Source organism: Berghia stephanieae, chromosome 4 (genome assembly GCF_034508935.2).
Source record: "Berghia stephanieae isolate SIO BIC M18660-M18661 chromosome 4, UCSD_Bste_1.3, whole genome shotgun sequence".
In the NCBI taxonomy this organism is placed as follows: domain Eukaryota; kingdom Metazoa; phylum Mollusca; class Gastropoda; order Nudibranchia; family Aeolidiidae; genus Berghia; species Berghia stephanieae.
In genome coordinates, this window is record NC_088363.1 from 8,395,612 (window position 1) to 8,417,317 (window position 21,706).

General features: G+C 36.1%; 1 protein-coding gene across 3 annotated transcripts in view; it reads right to left on the reverse strand.

Annotated features, from left to right (window-relative positions):
- Positions 1–21,706, reverse strand: part of LOC144969983 (ATP-binding cassette sub-family C member 4-like) — a 63,908-nt gene that overhangs the window by 17,527 nt on the left and 24,675 nt on the right. For all 3 annotated transcript variants that reach the window (XM_078909105.1, XM_078909107.1, XM_078909106.1), the window contains exons 5-16: positions 20,774–21,091; positions 19,820–19,909; positions 14,200–14,369; positions 13,319–13,444; positions 12,033–12,282; positions 10,975–11,085; positions 9,430–9,480; positions 8,630–8,671; positions 7,130–7,321; positions 4,720–4,814; positions 3,681–3,767; positions 400–496 (exon numbers count right to left, since the gene is read on the reverse strand). In XM_078909105.1, coding sequence (XP_078765231.1) covers positions 400–496; positions 3,681–3,767; positions 4,720–4,814; positions 7,130–7,321; positions 8,630–8,671; positions 9,430–9,480; positions 10,975–11,085; positions 12,033–12,282; positions 13,319–13,444; positions 14,200–14,369; positions 19,820–19,909; positions 20,774–21,091 — 1,629 coding nt within the window. The remainder of the gene's footprint in view (positions 1–399; positions 497–3,680; positions 3,768–4,719; positions 4,815–7,129; positions 7,322–8,629; positions 8,672–9,429; positions 9,481–10,974; positions 11,086–12,032; positions 12,283–13,318; positions 13,445–14,199; positions 14,370–19,819; positions 19,910–20,773; positions 21,092–21,706) is intronic.

The following is a 21,706-nucleotide window of genomic DNA, read 5'->3' on the forward strand; positions in this document are numbered from 1 at the left end:
TCATGAGTAATTCTCACTAAACTGTATTATCCAGACTATAAACGTTCAAGGTTACACACAGTTGTGTGTGTTGGGTCGTTATACTTCCGGATGACAATGTTGTGAGCTTCTTAGCCAAGCACATACTATATTATGTGCCTGCATGTATCTATGTGATTGCTAAGCCCTGTCTATAGATAGATTGCGCTTGGCCAAGGAGTTCACAACATTGCCATCCGGAAGTATAACGGACCAACACACAAACTCTGTGTAACCATGAACTTTTATAGTCTGGTTAATACAGTTTAGTGAGAACAACTCACAAACGCGGATGGCAAAAACAATAACAAAGGCCTGAGTGACGTCATCTGCATACTATCTATACAATACGTTCGTATAAGCATGAAATCTACATTTTACCTCGGACATGAGTATAATTGCGTGTGCCACTTGCGAATGTTGTGAGTTGTCAGTGACCAGAAGCCTCGTCTTAGATCGGAGGAGGCCACAAATACATCTGTGAAAGATTTCAAAACGAAATAAAATAACAAATGTGACCCACCGTCTCAAAACGGAATTAAGTTGAGATGGATCGAATCCTAAAAGTGACTTTGGAATTAAAATGATAAGAAATGCGAACTTTGAATGGTTTTACAATGTAAGAAATTTAATATACACACTCCACTATAACGAGTAGAAATCAATATCAAATTTCATATGTGTTGATAAAGATATGGAAAAGTGTGTATAAAACAGTACCAGACAAAAGAAGAAAGGAAAATACAAGAAAAAAAATCCCTAAAAATCCGTATTCCTTGACTGGGGATCGAACTTCAGACCTCCTGTGATTTTTTTGGGATGTGTCTTTTTTTTTCCCTTGTATTCTCTTCCTTGCTTTGTCTGGCACTGTTTCATACACACTTTTCATATCTTTATCTTACACCAGTGCCTGCTCCTAATTCCTCAATTTCATAACTGCGGCTATAAATTCAATTTCCAGTACATAGTTCTTCCCGATTTAATATTGACAGTAAGTCACAAATTAAATCTTAAAAAAAAAATATCACTGGGGAATTAGGTATTATTGAACAACCACTTAATTTACTGGCACTGCATAACCACTAAGCATTGACATTGCATAACCACTTAATCTATTGACATTGCATAACCATTTAATTAATTAATATTGCATAACTACTTATTTTCTTGACATTGTAGAACAATTTAATTGATTGACATTGCACAACCACTTCATTTATTGACAACGCATAACCACTTAATTTAATGTCATGCATAACCACTTAATTTTTGACATTTCATCACCACTTTTTTTATTGACATTGCATAACCATTTTATTAATTGACATTAATTAACCACTTAATTTATTGACATTGCATAACCATTATATTAATTGACATTAATTAACCACTTAATTTATTGAAATTGCATAACCACTTAATTTCGGGGCATTGCACGACCACTTAAATCATTGACATTGCACGACCCCTTAATTTAATAACATTACATAACCACTTAATTTATTGAAGTAATATTAATTTTTCAGACCTATAAATGTTCATAAACGCACATACAGTAGCAATGACTATCTCGCACAAATCTTTGGGCCTCTTTTTCGCTCACGAAGTGCCCAAGTTCGAGACAAAATATGGGACGAAGCCGTTCCGTACATGCTATTTTAAAAAATTAATTACGAAGCTGTTTATCGTTGAATATGACTGAAAGTTGGCACACAGTTAGAAAAGAGGTCATTTTAGATTATGTCAAGCGACAAAACTCGTACGATTACCAGAAGACCGTTAAAAATAGATTTTTACTCTTTGGAGTACAATATTTCTAAAACTACAAAGAGGAGAGATTTTTTCGCTCATAAGGTTATATATGCACATTTCTTCTATTTATATTTCAAATTTCATTGGATTATGATAAGTACTTTTCCCGTATTCTCACAAAACATCAACCCAATTTGCATTTCAATGAGTGAAAATATGGAGACGGACATTTTGCTCCACCATCGCGCGACACGAAAATGACGTGAGCGAGGCAAGGCTGCCAGGTGGCCAGACTTTAACCTGACCAAATTCGACTTCAAAAGTGGCTAAATAGAAAATCATATGGCTTTCACTATTACGACTGGCCCACTTAAAATGAACTAAATTTTAACAAACAGAAAATTGAATAGACTAGGATAAATGTCAATGAGACAAAAATAGATAATTTAATAAAAGAAGCAAAATTATATATTTGGCCACACACGTGGCCACCTGGCAACTTGTTCGCGGTGACTGACGACACAAATCCTCGCGCGCTTTTTTAAAATTAAGGCATTGTTTCATTGTTATGTCATAGGGATAGTAGATTAACTCTCTCTCTCTCTCTCTCTCTCTCTCTCTCTCTCTCTCTCTCTCTCAAATAAATAGTAGAAATAACATAAGCCATGGTCTCACGGGACTGATTGATAATAATTTAGCAGGCATTTTTCGTTTGATTTGTATGTGTTGTAGACGCAAAATTACACTTCGGAAAAGTTCCAAAAGATCAATAGTATGTATATTTTAAAACAAAATTATAGTTGACCCTAGCCATACAGCTCTAAAACTATACAAGTTAGAACTTTTCTGATGTCTTCATCATATTTTCTGATAATTTTGCCATAAAATTGCCAAGTTTTTATATCTTATTCCACGTATTAAGCGAGATACAGCCACAAATCAGAATAAAACGCAGAAAAAGTGTCCCATATTTTCCGTATTTTTTTCTCTTTGTGAGTCATTCAAATAAATGACACATTTGAAACTGCATAACTTTGTTATATATTAATGGATTTCCAAAATTCAAAAAGATTTTTACTCAGTGGAGATAGGGCTTTGATTTAAGGGGAGTATTTCCTACAAAAATAGAAAACAAAAATTTTCATAGTCATTGCTACATACAGAGTGCATTGCGTTGGAGCCCATTAATCTATAATTGTGAGTTTTCATTAAAGAAATTCAATGTAATTTCTTCTTCCGAAATCAGTAATGCTGCTATTCTAATCATTTGACTCAAATCTCAAATGTCTCCATTTGGTCATCATCATCATCATCATCATCATCATCATCATCATCATCATCATTGCCTTTTTTACTCTGGGTCAGGCTATAGGCCACAGACAAACAGTTTCCATCCTTCTCTATCCTGAGCTACTTTTTTCTGCGTTTCTGTAACGGTTTGAGTTTAACGGAAAGGGGTGTTAACCCTTTGCCAACCCCCAACCTGGAGGACCAGGTGACTCAAAGATGGGGGAATCACACACCATTTGTTGCCTTTTACGACACGCTGGCTTGGCGTTGGGCTATTCTTGACCCTCTCAGTTGAGGGACCCCTCCATTTGGTGGGTCACAAATTTACTTTTCTATATCTGCATTTATTCCAACCAACATGAACTTATTTGCAGGTCTGATAACCTAAATTATTACGAGCTCATTGTATTAATCGAAATACTCTCAAACCAACGCACAATATTGTCCATTACAGCAGTCTTAAATCAAGCCTATAATTGCGCTCGGTTATCAGACCTGAAAATATGTGCAGGTCGATTCCAACCCAATATGACACTAGATTGTAGTGCTGTGCCACATATGTAGATATTTTCAGGGTTTTTTTTTTTTCCAGGTGATGGTATAATCAAAATGTTACCAACTTTTTGAAAATGTGCATGGCTGATTTGGCGTCCATTCCTTTGAGAATATCATCAATGAGATAAATGTCACAGTTCTGGTAGACAGCCCTGAAATGGAAGGAGAGCTTATTAATCATTATGGGAGAAATATACATATGAGCTTTTATATAAAGCAATATTCATTAAACGTGCTCAAAGCGCTTTAGTCAACAGCAGCACTTAACACAAAGGACAAGACATGACGCCTGTTAGGCGATATTACAATTTTTCAGGCAGAGGCAACGTTATTAACGGCGAATTACTCACTTTACATCTTAGTACGGTGAGATAATGTGAGAAAAGAGCCTTTTGCAAGGACTCAACTATACGCCATTCAGAGCGGGACTCAAACCCAGGACCTTCCGTTCCGAAGGCAAGTGTCAAACCACTTGACCAAATAGTCGCAATTAATAAGACCATTTATATATTAAGTTTCATTACTGTGCCACGTGACCTGGCGTCCGTGAAAGGTCAAAGATTTTTGGACAATTTGGAGGTCATTTTAAATGACCGCTATTGAAATTAAAATGTTCTGGCAAATGTGAAATAAGTGGGTTTTATCAATTTACAGCAAAATAGTATGATGAACCGAATATACATTGTGAGAGTTGTTTATTACTCTAGATAGCTGCCATAAACAAAAAGGAGATATATGAAGTATTTCAATTTGACTTACTAACTTACTTACTTACTTATCCGAACCAACGACCACCTGAGCTCTAGCCCTTCGGTCTTGTGCCATGACGTAGAAGTTAGACGTCTTTTGTAGTTGTTCCAGGTGACTATAAAGTGTGTTACTGATGCTTGGATTTGGTGAGAGGAATGTGTTTCTCAGGTCTTCAAGAGGTTGACATTCAAGCAAGTGGTGTGTTACTGTTTCATTGGGGTGTTGACATAGGGGGCAGGAAGGGGGTGTGTCTTTTGTAATTTTGCTTAAATTCAATTTGTCTTACATTTTAGGAGCATGTTCAACCTTTTTAATTTACAGAAGATGTAACATTAATGAAGAAAGTTGACAAACCTTGCCAGCGTAATTTTGGCTTGAATGCTTTGATCCAGGGACAATCCTCTCTCTCCAACAATGGTCATATCTCTTAACGGTAAGGAATCAATGATCTGTTTAGATGGAAAACAAAGTTTGGCATTATACTTGATACTTACTTGAGCTTTTATATAGCGCAATATCCACTAAACGTGCTCAAAGCGCTTTACAAGGGGTCCCTGGCCAACAGCAACACATAACATGTAGGACGAGACATGACGCCTGTCAGGCGATATTACAAATTTTTGGGACAGAGACAACGGTGTTAACGGCCAGGTACTCATTTTACACCTGAGCACGGTGAGAGAATGTGAGTAAAGAGCCTTCTCCAAGGACTCAACTATGCGCCGAGTGAGGCTCGAACCCAGGACCTTCCGATCCGAAAGCGAGTGTCATACAACTAGACTACATAGCCGTACAGTTGTAACCTGAAAAAAATATATCATTTAAAATTTTGGCCAGAAAAAAGTCCTAGGTTTAAGAGTTTTTCTTGGACAAGATGATGGTCATTTTATTCGATGGATATTTGAAGGAAGAGTTTCTTGTTCAAAATATTAAATACGTGTTTTGTTTTTTTTTTAATTTTTTTTTTCCGGGGGGGGGGGGGGTTACATTTTTTTTAGTACGGCACTGCAGTCTAAATGTGACCCTTCGCCTCAAAAGGGTATTAAGTCGGGTTGGTTAAGATGTTGAAAATTGAATTTATAGCCAGAAATATCAGACGTGTCTCGAGTTTATACGATTTATTGAGGAGAATGGATATATATTTTGGGGTTTTAATGCCAACAGTTTATATTTTTGACCAGTTTAACATTTAATTCGGCTTTTAAGCATCTTGTTCGTTCCGACATAATACCGTTTTGAGACGATGGGTCACAGATGTCAAAAAAGTTAGGAGCGGGAATTTATAGGTTAAAATCTTAAGATCTCAAAATGTGTGCGATGTACACTGCTTGACAAAGAAAAAAGAAATAAAAATGCATGAAAAATATCTAAATTATCAGGCTTCTCCAACGAGCGTGTCCTTGGGCAAGATCTTTACATGTTACTTAACACAGGTGTGAATGAGTGTCTGGCTATAGGAGTGACCAATGATAAGAAAGGTACTTGTACAAAAAAGGATATTTATTTGTGAGTAACTTTGAGGTCGCGTGATATAGCATTCATCTTCCCACCTGTGAGTTCTTGGTTCGACTCACGCTCTAAGCGGCGCAAAGTTAAGTCCCCGGAAAAAAAAAAAACACTCTTAACTCATATTCCCTCTTTGACATTAAAATAAATATTCCCATAATGCCTAACAGTGGGTAACAATCGTGTGATGTGAAAATACTGGTTCCAATCTCATGAGAAGTGTAAACCCAGTCTTCCGGAGGACTGAATATACACATTGTGTAAATGTTCTTCTAGTTTCAGAATGCTGACATCCTATTTTCTAGTCTAAATATATTATGCTGGTCGTAAATAAAGGCCACCCATCCTCGCTCTTTTATGTCCTGTAATCCTTAGAATCTGCCTATTCACCTGGCTACTAAAATCGTTATGATTCTATAAATAATTCTAAAATTTTTTGATTCTCACCTCTTCCGAAGGTCTAGTTACATACACACTTTCAGAGAGTTTGGAACAGTAAAAGTAGAAGGCGTGACATCACGACTTTTCTTGCCCACTGTCATGTCTCGTCCTACACGATAATTGTTGAATTCGTCTTGGATACCCTTGTACCCTTGTACCCTTGTGCGGCTATGTGGTCTTGTGGTATGACACTCGCTTTCGGATCGGAAGGTCCTGGGTTCGAGCCTCGCGCTCGGCGCATAGTTGCATCCTTGGAAAAAGCCCTTTGCTCACATTCTATCACCGTACTCATGTGTAAAATGAATACCTGGCCATTAACAGCGTTGTCTCTGTCGGAAAAAATTGTAATATGGCCTAACATGCGTCATGTTCCGTCCTACGTGTTTTAATGTTGCTGTTGACCAGGGACCCCTTGTAAAGCGCTTTGAGCACATTTAGTGGATATTGCACTATATAAAGCTCAATTTTTAAAATGTTTTTAAAAGCAATTTGAGCACGTTGACGGGGCATTTGTCTGTATATTAACTCAATTATTTTTCTTTTATCATGGTTAGTAATAATAATATGTGACCCATCGTCTCAAAACGGTATTATGTAGGGATGAACCAGATGCTAAAAAGTCAATGTAAAGCTAAACTGGTCCAAATGTTGAATTGTTGGTATTCGGCACACGGAATTATGATATTCATTCTCCACGATAAAACAGAAAAACTCAACGCAAGTCTGATATTTCCTGTTACAAATTAAATTTTCAGCATCGTTATCATCCCGACTTAATACCGTTTTGAGACGAGGGGTCGCATATGTCCCATCTTACCTGCGTGAGAGAGCAGGCGCTGAGTACCTGGGTGTACCTGCCATGAGAGTATTCCGTCCCAAAGAGAATGTTTTCCTGTATGGTTCCTGGACACAGCCACGGCGTGGCCGGAATGAAGGCGAGTTGTCCTTGATGGAAGACGTGACCCTTGTGACGCTCCACCTCGCCTAACACGGCCATGAGGAGATAACTCTGAAAGAGAATGTCACAATATCAAATAATACTTTTAAAACCGGTGATCTTTTGAATAAAGAGAGTATATTTCAAGCATCTTACAAATAGGTTTATCTATTAAGCGCCTGGAGCTGGTTTTAGTATGATGAAGCGCCATTTCACTGCCATGTGTTATATTATTATTGTTATTATTATTATTATTATTATTATTATTATTATTATTATTATTATTATTATTATTATTATCATCATCATCATCATCATTTCTATTATTATCACCAATGAACATTCACCTTAACAACACCATCCTTTCATCTCTCATTGGTCTGTGGTGTTTTATTCATCGTCTTTTTTTGACAAAGAGGAAACCCGAAACGGAAGCTTCCGTTACATTTGGCCATTGCTATAAATTTCTTTGAGCTTCAAGCGGTTACATTTGAATTATAGTAAAATAATAATAATAATGCTGAAAACTTATATAGCGCAATAACTCCGAGACACCAGACTCTAAGCGCTTAAAGTACAAATTACTTTGGCTGAAACATAATCTAATAATAAAATGAAGACGTTTCAGATTGTATTGCGAAACGCCAAACAAGAGAGCATTACAATAATCCAATTTCGATAGTACGAGGGACACAACCAGGTGCTTGGTCACATCCTCAGATATGAACCGCCTAATGGAAGCAATCTTTTTTAGTTGGAAAAAGAGAGATCTAACCAAATTATTAACCTGATGCTCCATCGACAGTCCAGAGTCTAAGAATGTGCCAAGGTTTTTCACTTTGTCAACAATTTGAATGGAGGCATCCCCCAACTTCAAATCTGTTTCACTTTTCCACTTCCTGTTCCCCACATACAGCACCTCCGTCTTATCATCATTCAGTTTCAGTCTGTTCTCATTCATCCATTTCATAGTATACATCTACACATACATGAGTACATCTAAGTTGATATACTATCTTTACCACGTATATCATTATTGTAATCTTAAAATCAATTTAATATTTAGGGCATTTAATGGATTTTATCCTATTTCTCCCTATACCATATGTTATGTTATGTTATGTTATGTTAGTAAGTAATGATTAGAAAATCGTTAGGCATCTTCAAAGAACGTCAATGTTTCAATGCACAAGGTAGTGGGGACGTGCCCTTCTTTTCAGGTCTGATAATCCAATTCCTTAAGGCTCGTTGTTGTAATGGAAATCTCAAAAAAAAAAATAAATAAAATGACGCAAAATATTGCCCATTACAACAGTGTTAAACTAGGCCCATAAGCGGGTTCGGATGTCATACCTCCATATATGTACACGTCGGACTCACCTTTCCACTTTCTGGTGGTCCTACGACGCAATACAATTTATTCTGAAAATGAAACATAAATATATAAATTTATAAATACATAAATAATGTTTATTCATTCATAATGAAACTGAGTTTGTATACGAGATTATAAACATTAATTACAAGAGTTAATCATTTGAAAAAAAAATGCCCTTCTGCCACGACATCATAAGATATCGTCGCCTAGGCATTCCACGGAGTATATATAATTCATCAAAGAAGATATCTGATGTCAACAGGAATGACCCATGTTGTTCAAGTGAGCAAATAGGGGATTAATAATCTTGCCCAAGGAAAAAAAAAGGAAGTGACTGAAGCCGGTCTCGAACCCTGGATATTCCTGGTCACCGGGTTAACAACTCGGCCACTCCGCCCACCTGAATGAATTAATAAACTTTATAAAAATATATTTATAGCTTAATGGTAAACGAAAATAGATATGAGAGTGAATGTTTTTTCTGTAATATTACTAAACGCGGATGGCAAAGAACAAAAACAAAAACCTTAGTGACGCCATCTTCGTTCTATCTATAGATAGAATGCGCTTGGCCAAGGAGTTCACAACATTGCCATCCGGAAGTATAACGGACCAACACACAAACTGTGTGTAACCATGAACTTTTATAGTCTGGTTAATACAGTTTAGTGAGAATTACTCATAAACGCGGATGGCAAAAACAATAACAAAGGCCCGAGTGACGCCATCTTCGTTCTATCTATATAAAGTGAGTTAGAATACCGCAGAACTTTGGCACGGGTGAGACGTGACTAACACTTACCTTCACAATATCAATATCAATGTCGACTAACACCATGGGAGTGTCGCTGTCCTGTCGGAATAGAATAAAAAAATAAATAATAATAATAATAATTAATAATAATAATAATAATAATAATAATAATAATAATAATAATAATAATAATAATAATAATAATAATATAATATATCTTTATTGTCCCCAAAAAAGTGGCAATTTGTCATTTGGTTACACATTTATAACAATAAAATATTGACATAGACACACTCACACAAGATGCACACTAGTAATATAGTAATTATCGTAAAAAAAATTTAAAAAAAAAACAAAAAAAAAAAACAACAACAAACAAAAAAAACGGGCATCAACAACATCATTATTATCATCATCATCATCATTATCATCATCATCGTCATCATCATCATCATCATCATCATCATTATCATCATCATCGTCATCATCACCATCATCATCATCATCATCATCATCATCATCATCATCATCATCTTCATCATCATTATCATCATCATCATCATCATCATCATCATCATCATCTTCATCATCATAATCATCATCATCATCATCATTATCATATAATGGTATATAATAGATTTTCTTACTCAAACAGGAAAGCAACAATTACATTCTAAACATAATGTTATCAAGCAAATTGAGCCCCAGCTCTACACATAGTTTTAAGGTTTTATAGCGATAACAAAAAAAAAAAAAAATATCTTAATTTTGTGATGTGAAATTGAAATCAGAATGTGAAATTATTGGTTTTATCGTAACGAATGTGACGATTTTCCTATCGTTGTCAAGGAAAGGGATAATTCTCCACAACCTATATTCAGGAGTTAGAGGCATTTTTTGGATCATTATGAGGGCAAATTATTTATTTCTGAAGCAATTTAAAGAGGATTTCTCCCCCCCCCCCTTGGAAACTACGAATTTTTGAAAGTTAAGTAGGCAGCTCTGCTTTATTATTATTATTATTATTATTATTATTATTATTATTATTATATTATTATTATTATTATATTATTATTATTATTATTATTATTATTATATCATATATATTATTATTATTATTATTATTATTCATTATTATTATTATTATTATTATATTATTATTATTATTATATTATTATTATTATTATTATTATTATTATTATTATTATTATTATTTTTTCTCCATTTTTTTTTTGGGGGGGGGGGGTTCTATTGTGGATAGACACACTGCGATCTTGAATATATCTACCATATTATACAGACCAACCGAACTTATGGAATTTCTTTTCTGTCAAGACAGTTTACACATTTTTTACATATGTGGGTTAACGATGTTTGGCATTGTTCGAGGTGTCTATTTGGACCTAATTGCGTTGTGTTGTGAATGCCGAAGACCGTACTTCTTGACATTACGGCGCACACTCACGTCAAAATAGAACGGAGGCGTGCAGATGTATTTATTGATAGCTGTGTTATATAAAATAATAAAATAGTTAACTTTTTATAAAAGTACGGTATAAAATATTTTATACCTTTACAACACTAGACGTTTACCTTATGGAGAGCAGCACAATAGTTCGAGAACTTGATGACAATGTCATCCTGCAGAATGACGGATGACATACGATTGGACGCATAGGATTTCTCTGGTAACAGTAACACCTCCTGAAAAAAAAAACGATGATATGATAACGGTAAAATATGACTTTGGAGAATTCAACAATGTGGTTATTTTTAATGTTTTAAACCTCATGGAAGAACGAGAAATGAAGTGAGTAGGGAAGTGCCAGAAGACAAAAGAGAATAAAAATGTCGTGGCTGCGATGGGGCTCGAACTCGCGATCTTACTGGTACAACAACTCCGCTTGGCCGAGGAGAGCGTGGGTCTTCTGTATGAGCTATTTATGGTGGACTTGAACTCAGAAACTGCAGATCACACGACATCAGATTGCCGCACAATATTCATAACAATAATAAATACAATGGAAGCTTCAATTTAATCAATGAATACAGATAATTTGAACGTTTCGGCTTTCCATTTTATCAGCAAAACACGATGAAAGGCACACTAAAGACGAATTTGAGATGTGACAATGGTGTTGTTAAGGTGAATATTCAGTATTGCAGACAAATTTGTGGGGATTTTCCCCCTTTCACTACTTGATCTATAGATAGTATGAAATTGACGTCACTCAGACCTTTGTTATTGTTTTTTTTTGCCATTCATGTTTTTAAGTAATTCTCACTAAACTGTATTAACCAGACAAAAACGTTTAAGGTTACACATAGTTTTGTGTGTTGGTCAGTTAAACTTCCGGATGGCAAAGTTGCATGTGAGTTTCTTCGCCAAGCGCACACTATCTACAGTTTCCCTTGTCTTAGATTTGTCTAAATTAAAAACTAGAGACTCACTTCCACCGTCTTCAGGGTTCTTCTGGTCTCGGCCATGGCTATAAAACCCGAGGGCATAAGAATGCTGAGACTGAGCCGCAGGGATTCCAGAAGCGCGAGAGCTGGGAATTTCCGTTATACTTCTGGATGGCAATGTTGTGAGCACATATCTATAGTTTCTCTTGTCTTAGATTTGTCTAAATCAAAAACTGAAGACTTACCTCCACCTTCTTCAGGGTTCTCCTGGTCTCGGCCATGGCTATAAACCCCGAGGGCATCAGAATGCTGAGACTGAGCCTCAGGGATTCCAGAAGAGCGAGGGCCGGGAATATCTTTGCAGCATCAATTTCCTCGTTCATGACGACCAAGAGTAAAAACGTTGCCATCATGACGATCTTCCCAGACGTCAACGTCAGCGTGTTATTGAAGGTCTGGAGTCTGGACAACTTTTTCATCTGAGACATTTCTAATCTAGGTGGTGGGAAAAAGTTGCACAAGATGCTTAAATAAACAAAACAATATTTTGGAATACATAAGTATTTATAAATTTGACCTATCTGCTCAAAATGGTATTATTTCGAGGCGGATTAGATGGTAAAATTGAATTTATAGTAAAAGTTTTTTAAAAGAGAGACACGGATTAATTTGCTTCTTTGTTGTTGTTTTAGTTTGTTTGTTTGTTTTTGTTTATTCTATTCAAGCGAATAACTATTAAAGCGACAAAAACCAAAATTCCACATTTTTCGGTCATTTACACATAATAATCCTTTTTTTATTTTGGTATCTTATTTACCTCGACATAATACTGTTTTAAGGTGACGGGTCACAGCGTGGACGAGGAGGTGAATTTTAACAGGGTTTGTTTTGCTAAGCTTGATTTGTTTCCGATGTAAAGTAATAAATTGGGGAGCAGGCGGGTGTTTGATAAAGATCTGAAAAATTGTGTATGTAACAGTGAACCCGACGTCTTCTGTCGTTTTTTTTTCGATCATGGTATGGGTAGATCTCTTGGCTCTTCTCTTTATTCTTAGTACTTTGTTCGTGCCCGACATCTTTATCCGAAAGACGGCAGTACCGGAGCGTTGGAGTCAGTCTCTGGTGTGGGTTACCTTTAGGCAGATTCTCGATCTTAGCTGTTTGCAGCAACCCAGTGCCTCCTCTTGCTGATGCGAATTATCTCCCAGTTTTGAGGAGTCTACCCCCTGCCCCCCTTGAGGGACCAAATGTTTCCAGGTCGACTTCCATCTCAGGAATTAGAGAAGCTGAGAACGAGGGTTGCCGGGACTTGTTTCGGCTAAAAATGGGGACACTGTCCGTTATTATGCAACTGAGAGTGTTTTCCAATGCGGCGCTCGGAGTGTCGCATTGAAGTTGGGAACTTTCTCGAAATTCCAAACGCTAAGCTTCAAGAATTCAATTTTTATATTACAAAATTTAACCTACAGAAAAGAGAAAATCTTACGTTTACAAAACTCGCTCTAAAGGAAACAGGAAACGGATCATTTACCTTCTTGCTCTTCTAATGATGCGGCTACAAAACTGTGTCCAGTTGGACATTTTCATCTCTTCCAGACCGGACATTAACAGCTGAAGTCTTCGCAGTCTGCTGTTGGTCAGGTTTTCACACTTCTCCCTGAATACAAACAAGAGGTCAAAATGAATGCTATTTGTAACGGCCATTGTATATAATATGCGAGCTATCCTCTAAAAACGGTATCATGCTTTAAATACATTTTTAAAATAATAAAATTTCCTTTATTCATCACATAGGGCAAATTTGTCTCTAGGGTCTTCCAAGGGAAGACTGGAATAACCCAGACGTCAGCCGAATTGCAGCGCGGCAAATTAAGCTAGGACGAGGTGATTTGCTTAAGTTCACACAGCTCAGCGGCTCGTGATCGAACCCTGTACATTTCGGGTACAAAGCAAAGACCGTACCGCTGAGCCACGCTGCTCTTAAAGGCAAACTTTAATCCCAACATATGAAATTTGAATCAAAATGTAAATTTTCTCTGTGACGAATGTGAGTTTTTTTTTCTTAATCTTTACAAGATTAAAATTTCCTCATTCAGATCATCTTGACAATTTTCTTCATCTTGCTTATTCTTACATAAACCATGTTAATAATTGGAAAATTATTATTATATTATTATTATTATTATTATTATTATTATTATTATTATTATTATTATTATTATATTATTATTATTATTATTATTATTATTATTATATATATTATTATTATTATTATATATATTATTATATATTTATTATTATAATATATTATTATTATTATTATTATTATTATTATTATTATTTATTATTATTATTATTATTATTATTATTATTATATATATTATATTATTATTATTATAATATAATATTTACCTCAATGCCCGTGACAATTTCCCCATGAATAATTGTAGTGGCACTAGAAGAATGAGAATAATCAAACTGGCAACACAAGCAGGTCCCAATCCCAACCAATCCCAGAGCAGATAACATGTGACTGCTAGTTGAATTGGACCAATCAACAAGTACGTTGCTGGGAGAACCACCTGAAATATATAATATGTACATCAAACCTGCCGTATCTTTGATAAATTGCGTATTTTTTACTTTGGCCAAAAAATGTTGGCTACAATTAATTCTCGAATTGATCAGTTTGCAGTTGACAGCTTCCTGCAGGATCTAAAATACAGCAACGATTTCCCAATGAAGCCTGCCTTTCAACCTCTACAAGTTGGTAGAGACCGACCCTCTACGATGAACTCAGGGGCGTGGCTGTATTGATTGATTTGGTGCATGGCACCGCATCCATCTTTTGAAAATGGATTACAGCATTTTAAAATATAATAAAAACTGAGAAATGGTATATACCGCCTCTTATTTATTTGAGTAAGTCGTTTCTTTAATTTTATTTTATTTCTTTTGTATTTACAAATATAGCATGTTTGAAGTCATTTTCCTCTGATTCTGGCACCACCCTATACTGTAAGCATGCCACGCCTCTGCCCATACTCATACTCATACAGTCATACGCTGGAAATACGTGTCTTTAACAATTCGACCAGAAAACTAGCTCTTCAATAAATATCGATTGATCCAAATGACTCTTATTGGCAAAAGCTCTCAAATATGGGACCTCGCAAGATCTTAGGTTCGAGAGTTTTTGACAAGGTGAAGGTCATTTAAATAGATCGATATTTAAAGGACGAGTTTTCTGGCCAAATATTTTAATTGGTGTTTTTTTTTTTCGTCCAGAATACGGCAGTTTACTGATAAAGATGACCCCCAACTGACCTCCAACTTAACCAAAATTCTTTAACATGGTCAAATGTCTCAAAACGTTGTTGTATCGGGGTAAGATTCGATTTAACTTGAGCTTTTATATAGCGCAATATTCACTAAACGTGCTCAAAGCGCTTTACAAGGGGTCCCTGGCCAACAGCAACACTTAGCATGTAAGACGTGACATGACGCCTGTTAGGCGATATTACATTTTTTTTCCGGACAGAGACAATGCTGTTAACGGCCAGGTACTCATTTCACACCTACCTGAGTACGGTGAGAGAATGTGAGTAGAGACCCTTTTCTAAAGACTCAACTATGCGCCGAGCTAGGCTCCAACCCAGGACCTTCCGATTTGAGGGCGAGTGTCATACCATTTGACCATATAACTGCACTGTTCCCAATTTATTGAATACAAAACCAAGCCAGAAAATTACAGTGTGTTGGCTAATGAAGCAGTTTATATTCTAATGGAGTCAGCAATGCCCTCTCACCTTGCCTTATAAACAATTCAGTATTGACCAGAGATTGTTTGTTATCAACACGTATCAATGCGTCATTAAAATAACCTGCAGCTGTGTTAAGATTACCCCCCCCCCCTCCCCTTCTCTTAACAAAACAAGAGCTCGTGTCATTATGAGCTGTTTACGTAACGCAATTATTATTAACATTTGTTGATGTTGTTGTTTTTGTTAATGTTGTTGTACCTGGCCGTTAACAGCGTTGTCTCTGTCGAAAAATAAAAATGTAATATCACCTAACAAGCGTCATGTCTCGTTCTACATGTTACATGTTGCTGTTGATCAGTGACCCTTTGTAACTCGCTTTGAGGACGTTTAGTGGGTATTGCGCTATTTAACAGCTCACGTTTTTTCGTTGATATGTGAGGGTGTGTGTGCGTGTGCGCGCACTTGTATAAATGTGTGTGTGTGTGTGTACAAAAAGGCTTTTAATGATGTTTTACACTTTTCTGCGCCTGGAGCTATTTTGTCAACGGGATTGGGCGCTATACAAATAAACTTTATGATTATTATTATTATTATTATTATTATTATTATTATTATTATTATTATTATTATTATTATATTATTATTATTATTATTATTATTATTATTATTATTATTATTATTATTATATAGAGAACTGAAAAGGTGTATGTGATACAGTGCCAGACAAATCAGGAAAAAAAGAAAATTCCCTTCATTCATTCTCTGAGGGAAGTGTGTCTTTAAGGTCTATTCCAAAGAAAATTTATATTTTAAAAAAATATCCCTTACAGAATAAACCTGTTTCGACCTGGGATCAAACCTCAGACCTTCTGCTTACCGGCCAGACGTGCTACCGTCACACCACACGGAGGTCATCTGATAGTAAGGGCGATTTATAGATAATGTGCGCTTGGCTAAGAAGCTCACAACATTGCCATCCGGAAGTATAGCGGAAAAACAGACAAAATTATGTGTAACCTTAAAAGTTTATAGTCTGGTTAATACAGTTTAGTGAGAATTACTCATAAACGAGGATGGCAAAAAACAATAACAAAGACCCAAGTGACGTCAACTTCATTCTATCCTTAGATACGCCCTAAACGGTATTATCCAGTCTAAAAAAGTTCATGATTACTGACATACAGTATTGTGTGTTGGTCCGTTATACTTCCGGATGCCAATGGTGTGAGCTTCTTAGCCAATCGCATACTTTCTATAAAGGGAAAGACAACCCTATCGATTTCCTCAATACATTCCCACCAATTTGCATAATTGAAGCAGGAAATTCAGATAATATTAAAAAGCAGGAAGTCATTAGAAAAGAAATCTCTCTTGAACAAGTGTTTAAGTCTGTTAAACAAAAATGGGGTATAGTGTGGCTATGTGGTGTAGTGGTATGACACTCGCTTTCGGATCGGAAGGTCATGGGTTCGAGACTCGCTCACCGCATAGTTCTGTCTTGGAAAAGACTCTTAACTCACATTCTCTCACCTACTCAGGTGTAAAATGAGTACCTGGCCGTTAACAGCGTTGTCTCCTGTGAAAATATATTGTAATATCGTCTAACAGGCGTCATGTCTCGTTCTACATGTTACATGTTGCTGTTGATTAGGGACCATTTGTAAAGCGCGTTGGGCACGTTAGTTGGGGCGATATATTAAAGGAATGACAACTCTACCAATTTCATCAATACATTCCCACCAATTTGCATATAATTGTAGCAGGAAATTCAGATAATATTAAAAAGCAGGAAGTCATTAGAGAAGAAATCTCTCTTGAACAAGTGTTTTAGTCTGTAACATCGTTCACTAATTAATGGGAATGGACCACGCCTAGATCATGAATCATGGGTGCGTCTCTTCATTTCATTTTTTTTTTGGGGGGGGGGGGGGGGGGGGGGGGGGCGTTTGATGTGTGTGGTGGCTATGTGGTCTTTTGGTATGACACTCGCCTTCAGATCGGAAGATCCCGGGTTCGAGTCCCGCTTTGAACAACGCATAGCTGAGTAATTGGAAAAGGTTTATTACTGGCATTCTCTCAACGTATAAACCGGATACCTGGCCGTTAACAGCTGTCTCTGTCAGAAAAATTGAAATATCGACTAACTGGCGTCAAGTCTCGTCCTACATCTTAAGTGTTGCTGTTGGCTAGGAATCTCTTTTAAAGCGATATGAGCACGTTTAGTGAATATTGCTCCATATAAAAGCTCACATTTTCCCCGAGATACATGTGAATAATATGCGTCATGCGTTTGTCAGCAAATAAACAGTAATGGGGCCTTACGGGTGTTGTGTGACGTCATACTTGATAAGTGATTGGGGTCGATATTGAAGTGTTCAAGCCGACGTGTACATATTTTCAGGTCTGATGACTTAAAGGGTCCATTGTTGTAATGGAAGAAATCTCAAACCAACAAAAAATATCGTCCAATAAAAAAAAAAAAATTGAGCATTTACATAGCGCAATATCCACTTAACGTGCTCAATGCGCTTTACAAGGGGTCCCTGGTCAACAGCAACATTTAACATGTAGGACGAGACATGGCGCCTGTTAGGCGATATTACAATTTTTCGGACAAAGACAACGCTGTTAACGGCCAGGTACTCATTTTACACCTGAGTACGGTGAGAGAATGTGAGTAAAGAGTCTTTTCCAAGGACTCAACTATGCGCCGAGAGAGGCTCGAACCCAGGACCTTCCGATCCGAAAGCGAGTGTCATACCACTAGAGCACATAGCCGCATAATACAACAAACAGTTAAACAGGTCCATTGTTCGCCTTGGGTTATCAGACCTGATGCACGTAGGTTTCAGCATATGTAGTGGATATTTATTTTTCAATTACTATTTTAGGCGAGGGCTGTTCTTTTTTGATTTCTTCTTCTTCTTCTTCTTCTTCTTCTTCTTCTTCTTCTTCTTCTTCTTCTTCTTCTTCTTCTTCTTTCTTCTCTTCTTCTTTCTTCTTCTTCTTCTTCTTCTTCTTCTTCTTCTTCTTCTTCTTTCTCTTCTTCTTCTTCTTCTTCTTCTTCTTCTTCTTCTTCTTCTTCTTCTTCTTCTTCTTCTTTCTTCTTCTTCTCTTCTTCTTCTTCTTCTTCTTCTCTTCTTCTTCTTCTTCTTCTTCTTCTTCTTCTTCTTCTTCTTCTTCTTCTTCTTCTTCTTCTTCTTCTTCTTCTTCTTCTTCTTCTTCTTCTTCTTCTTCTTCTTCTTTCGAAAGAACAGTACTGTCGTTTAAATGTTTACTCTTTTCTCCCAAGCAGAGGTGTCCTTGCATATGATTATGTGCATAATAATAATAATAATAATGATAATAATAATAATAATAATGATAATAATAATAATAATAATAATGATAATAATAATAATAATAATAATAAATAATAATAATAATAATAATGAAAATAATAATATAATAATAATAATAATAATAATAATAATAATAATAATAATAATAATAATAATAATAATAATAATAATAATAATAATAATAATAATAATAATAATAATAATAATAATATATTTCCTGTTCCATTCTTTTAGATATAGGGATGTCATTTTCTGACACGAATGTAAATTTCACCGCCAATAATTTAAAGGTCATTATTCATTTTCAACATATTCATTGTCAAGACCTGCGATGAAGGCAAGTTATTAAAATTCTTTTCACCACGAGAAAAAAATGCCCGGTTTACATTCAGAAAAAAAAGAAAATTTCATCCTGCTATACAATGTATGTAAAAAATGGGCATATTTGATAGATATTACGTCTTATGTTTTCTGAAGGAGAGAAATATGTTTCAGAAATGTTCAGTAATAGGATTACGAGTAAATATAAACAGCAGTGTCAGATGATCAAATATTGGCGTACAATAACTGGCATTGTTGAGACATATGTCAATAATAGGCTTCAACAGTCGTGACGTCACACCCTCGAAATGACTCATTGTAACTTAGTAACTGGTTCTAAACTGTCGGAACAATGGCGGACGCCCTTATGAAATACTTCTCTGACGAGTATCAAAGAGTATCCAGAGGAGAAAAACATTATAAATCTGATCATGTTTTGACTTTTATACATTTTGATCACATGCCATGTGAAAAAGTTCTAGCCAGCATGAAGAATAAAAAACACCGATTTTCTTTGTTTAGAACCAAGCTGCTGGTTACTGGGCGGACGTGACATCAGACTATTGAATCCTATTGCCGCCACAGCAATGGCTTTTCCATACTTACAATGTGGAAAAGATCCATGTCTTTAGCAACGAGATTCATGATGGTTTCCATCACAGATGGGGTCAAGGACGAACTGCAAAGACGAAGCACCTGCAACAGGGAATTATTAAATTGTGTTAAAATACTTGCATTAATGGTAGCATTAACAATCCTCTATTACCCCCCCCCCCTTTTTTTTTTTACCACCCATAGGAAAATCATCACATTTGTTACGATGCAGCCAACATTTTTCTCATTCTCATTTCTTCTGTACATCATAATAATATTTGAACAAAAATGTTTGTTGTAGTTAAAGTATATTCACATTGTGTTGAAGAGCTCGTTTAGCAGAAAGAAATATGTATAGCAAGAACTAATCGCTATAGTGTTTGAGTGAAATAAATATATTTTTGTATAGGTTGGGTGTGAAGTTGTGGGGACAATCCGGAAAATGACCGGTAAGGAGGGCGTTAAAGTAAAATGAGTGTGGCTGAATTACGGAGTTAGTTTTTCTTCTATTTTTATAAGGCTGCCTCTATTCTCATCCCCCCCCCCCGGCCGATTGGATTACCGAAAAAAACGTCGCCGGCTTTTTGCGATTTGGATTTGATTGATTTTTTTTTAAATTGTGCAACTTGTGACAAGAAACTTAACAAATTACTGCATTACAACCTTTGGATTAAACATACAACAATTGTGGACTACTATTATGAAGACTAGCATCCTAGACTAGGGGGATGAGAATAGTCACTTCGTTTTTATAAAGGTCCAGGAAAGCTGGTTTTTTTTTTTTGGGGGGGGGGGGTTCATATAGATTTATTGTTATGACCATTTATTCATTACCAACTTAAGCAATTTTTATCAATGAACCTAAGTAGTTTCTTTTTAATCGACTGACAAAATTAAATGTTGGAAGATAATAATCCAATTGATATTCATTTTTGAAGTATCAGCCAACAATGTATCTCATATTACCTTTCTGTAAATGAGGGATGTTGTAGCTACTCTCATTCGATAGCCATGGTGAAAGAAATTGTGATCGAGGAAGATGCTGAAGATGTAAACAACGATGATAATGGCTGGGATGATGAAGATGTCAGGCTTGGATAGATGATGATCATGATGGCCGTCGTCGTCATGGCGACCAGCGGTGTAGTCGTACATGAGCGATGAATTGTTTTTGAGATTCAAATTGTTGTTGTTGTCGTTGTAGTTGTTGTTATTGTTGTTGTTTGTGTTAAAGAGGTTGATGAACATACCCAGTAAAATAGCTTGGACGACTCTCAGACATTCCTATTGTGAATGGATTAAGTAAATAAGCAAATATGGATAGTAATTGTTAATTCCTTATTGTTGATGTAAAGCATTGTACAACATACCAGTACAAATAAGTGACTACAAGCATCAATTGTAGTAATGATAATATAGCTACAATGCGATACAATTAGGGCATTGTAACTACAATCATACAAATTACTACAATGCGATACAATAGTGTACTACAATGCGATACAATAGGTGTAGCTACAATGCGATACAATAGGTGTAGCTACAATGCGATACAATAGGTGTAGCTACAATGCGATACAATAGGTGTAGCTACAATGCGATACAATAGGTGTAGCTACAATGCGATACAATAGGTGTAGCTACAATGCGATACAATAGGTGTAGCTACAATGCGATACAATAGGTGTAGCTACAATGCGATACAATAGGTGTAGCTACAATGCGATACAATAGGTGTACACAATGCGTACAATAGGTGTAGCTACAATGCGATACAATAGGTGTAGCTACAATGCGATACAATAGGTGTAGCTACAATGCGATACAATAGGTGTAGCTACAATGCGATACAATAGGTGTAGCTACAATGCGATACAATAGGTGTAGCTACAATGCGAC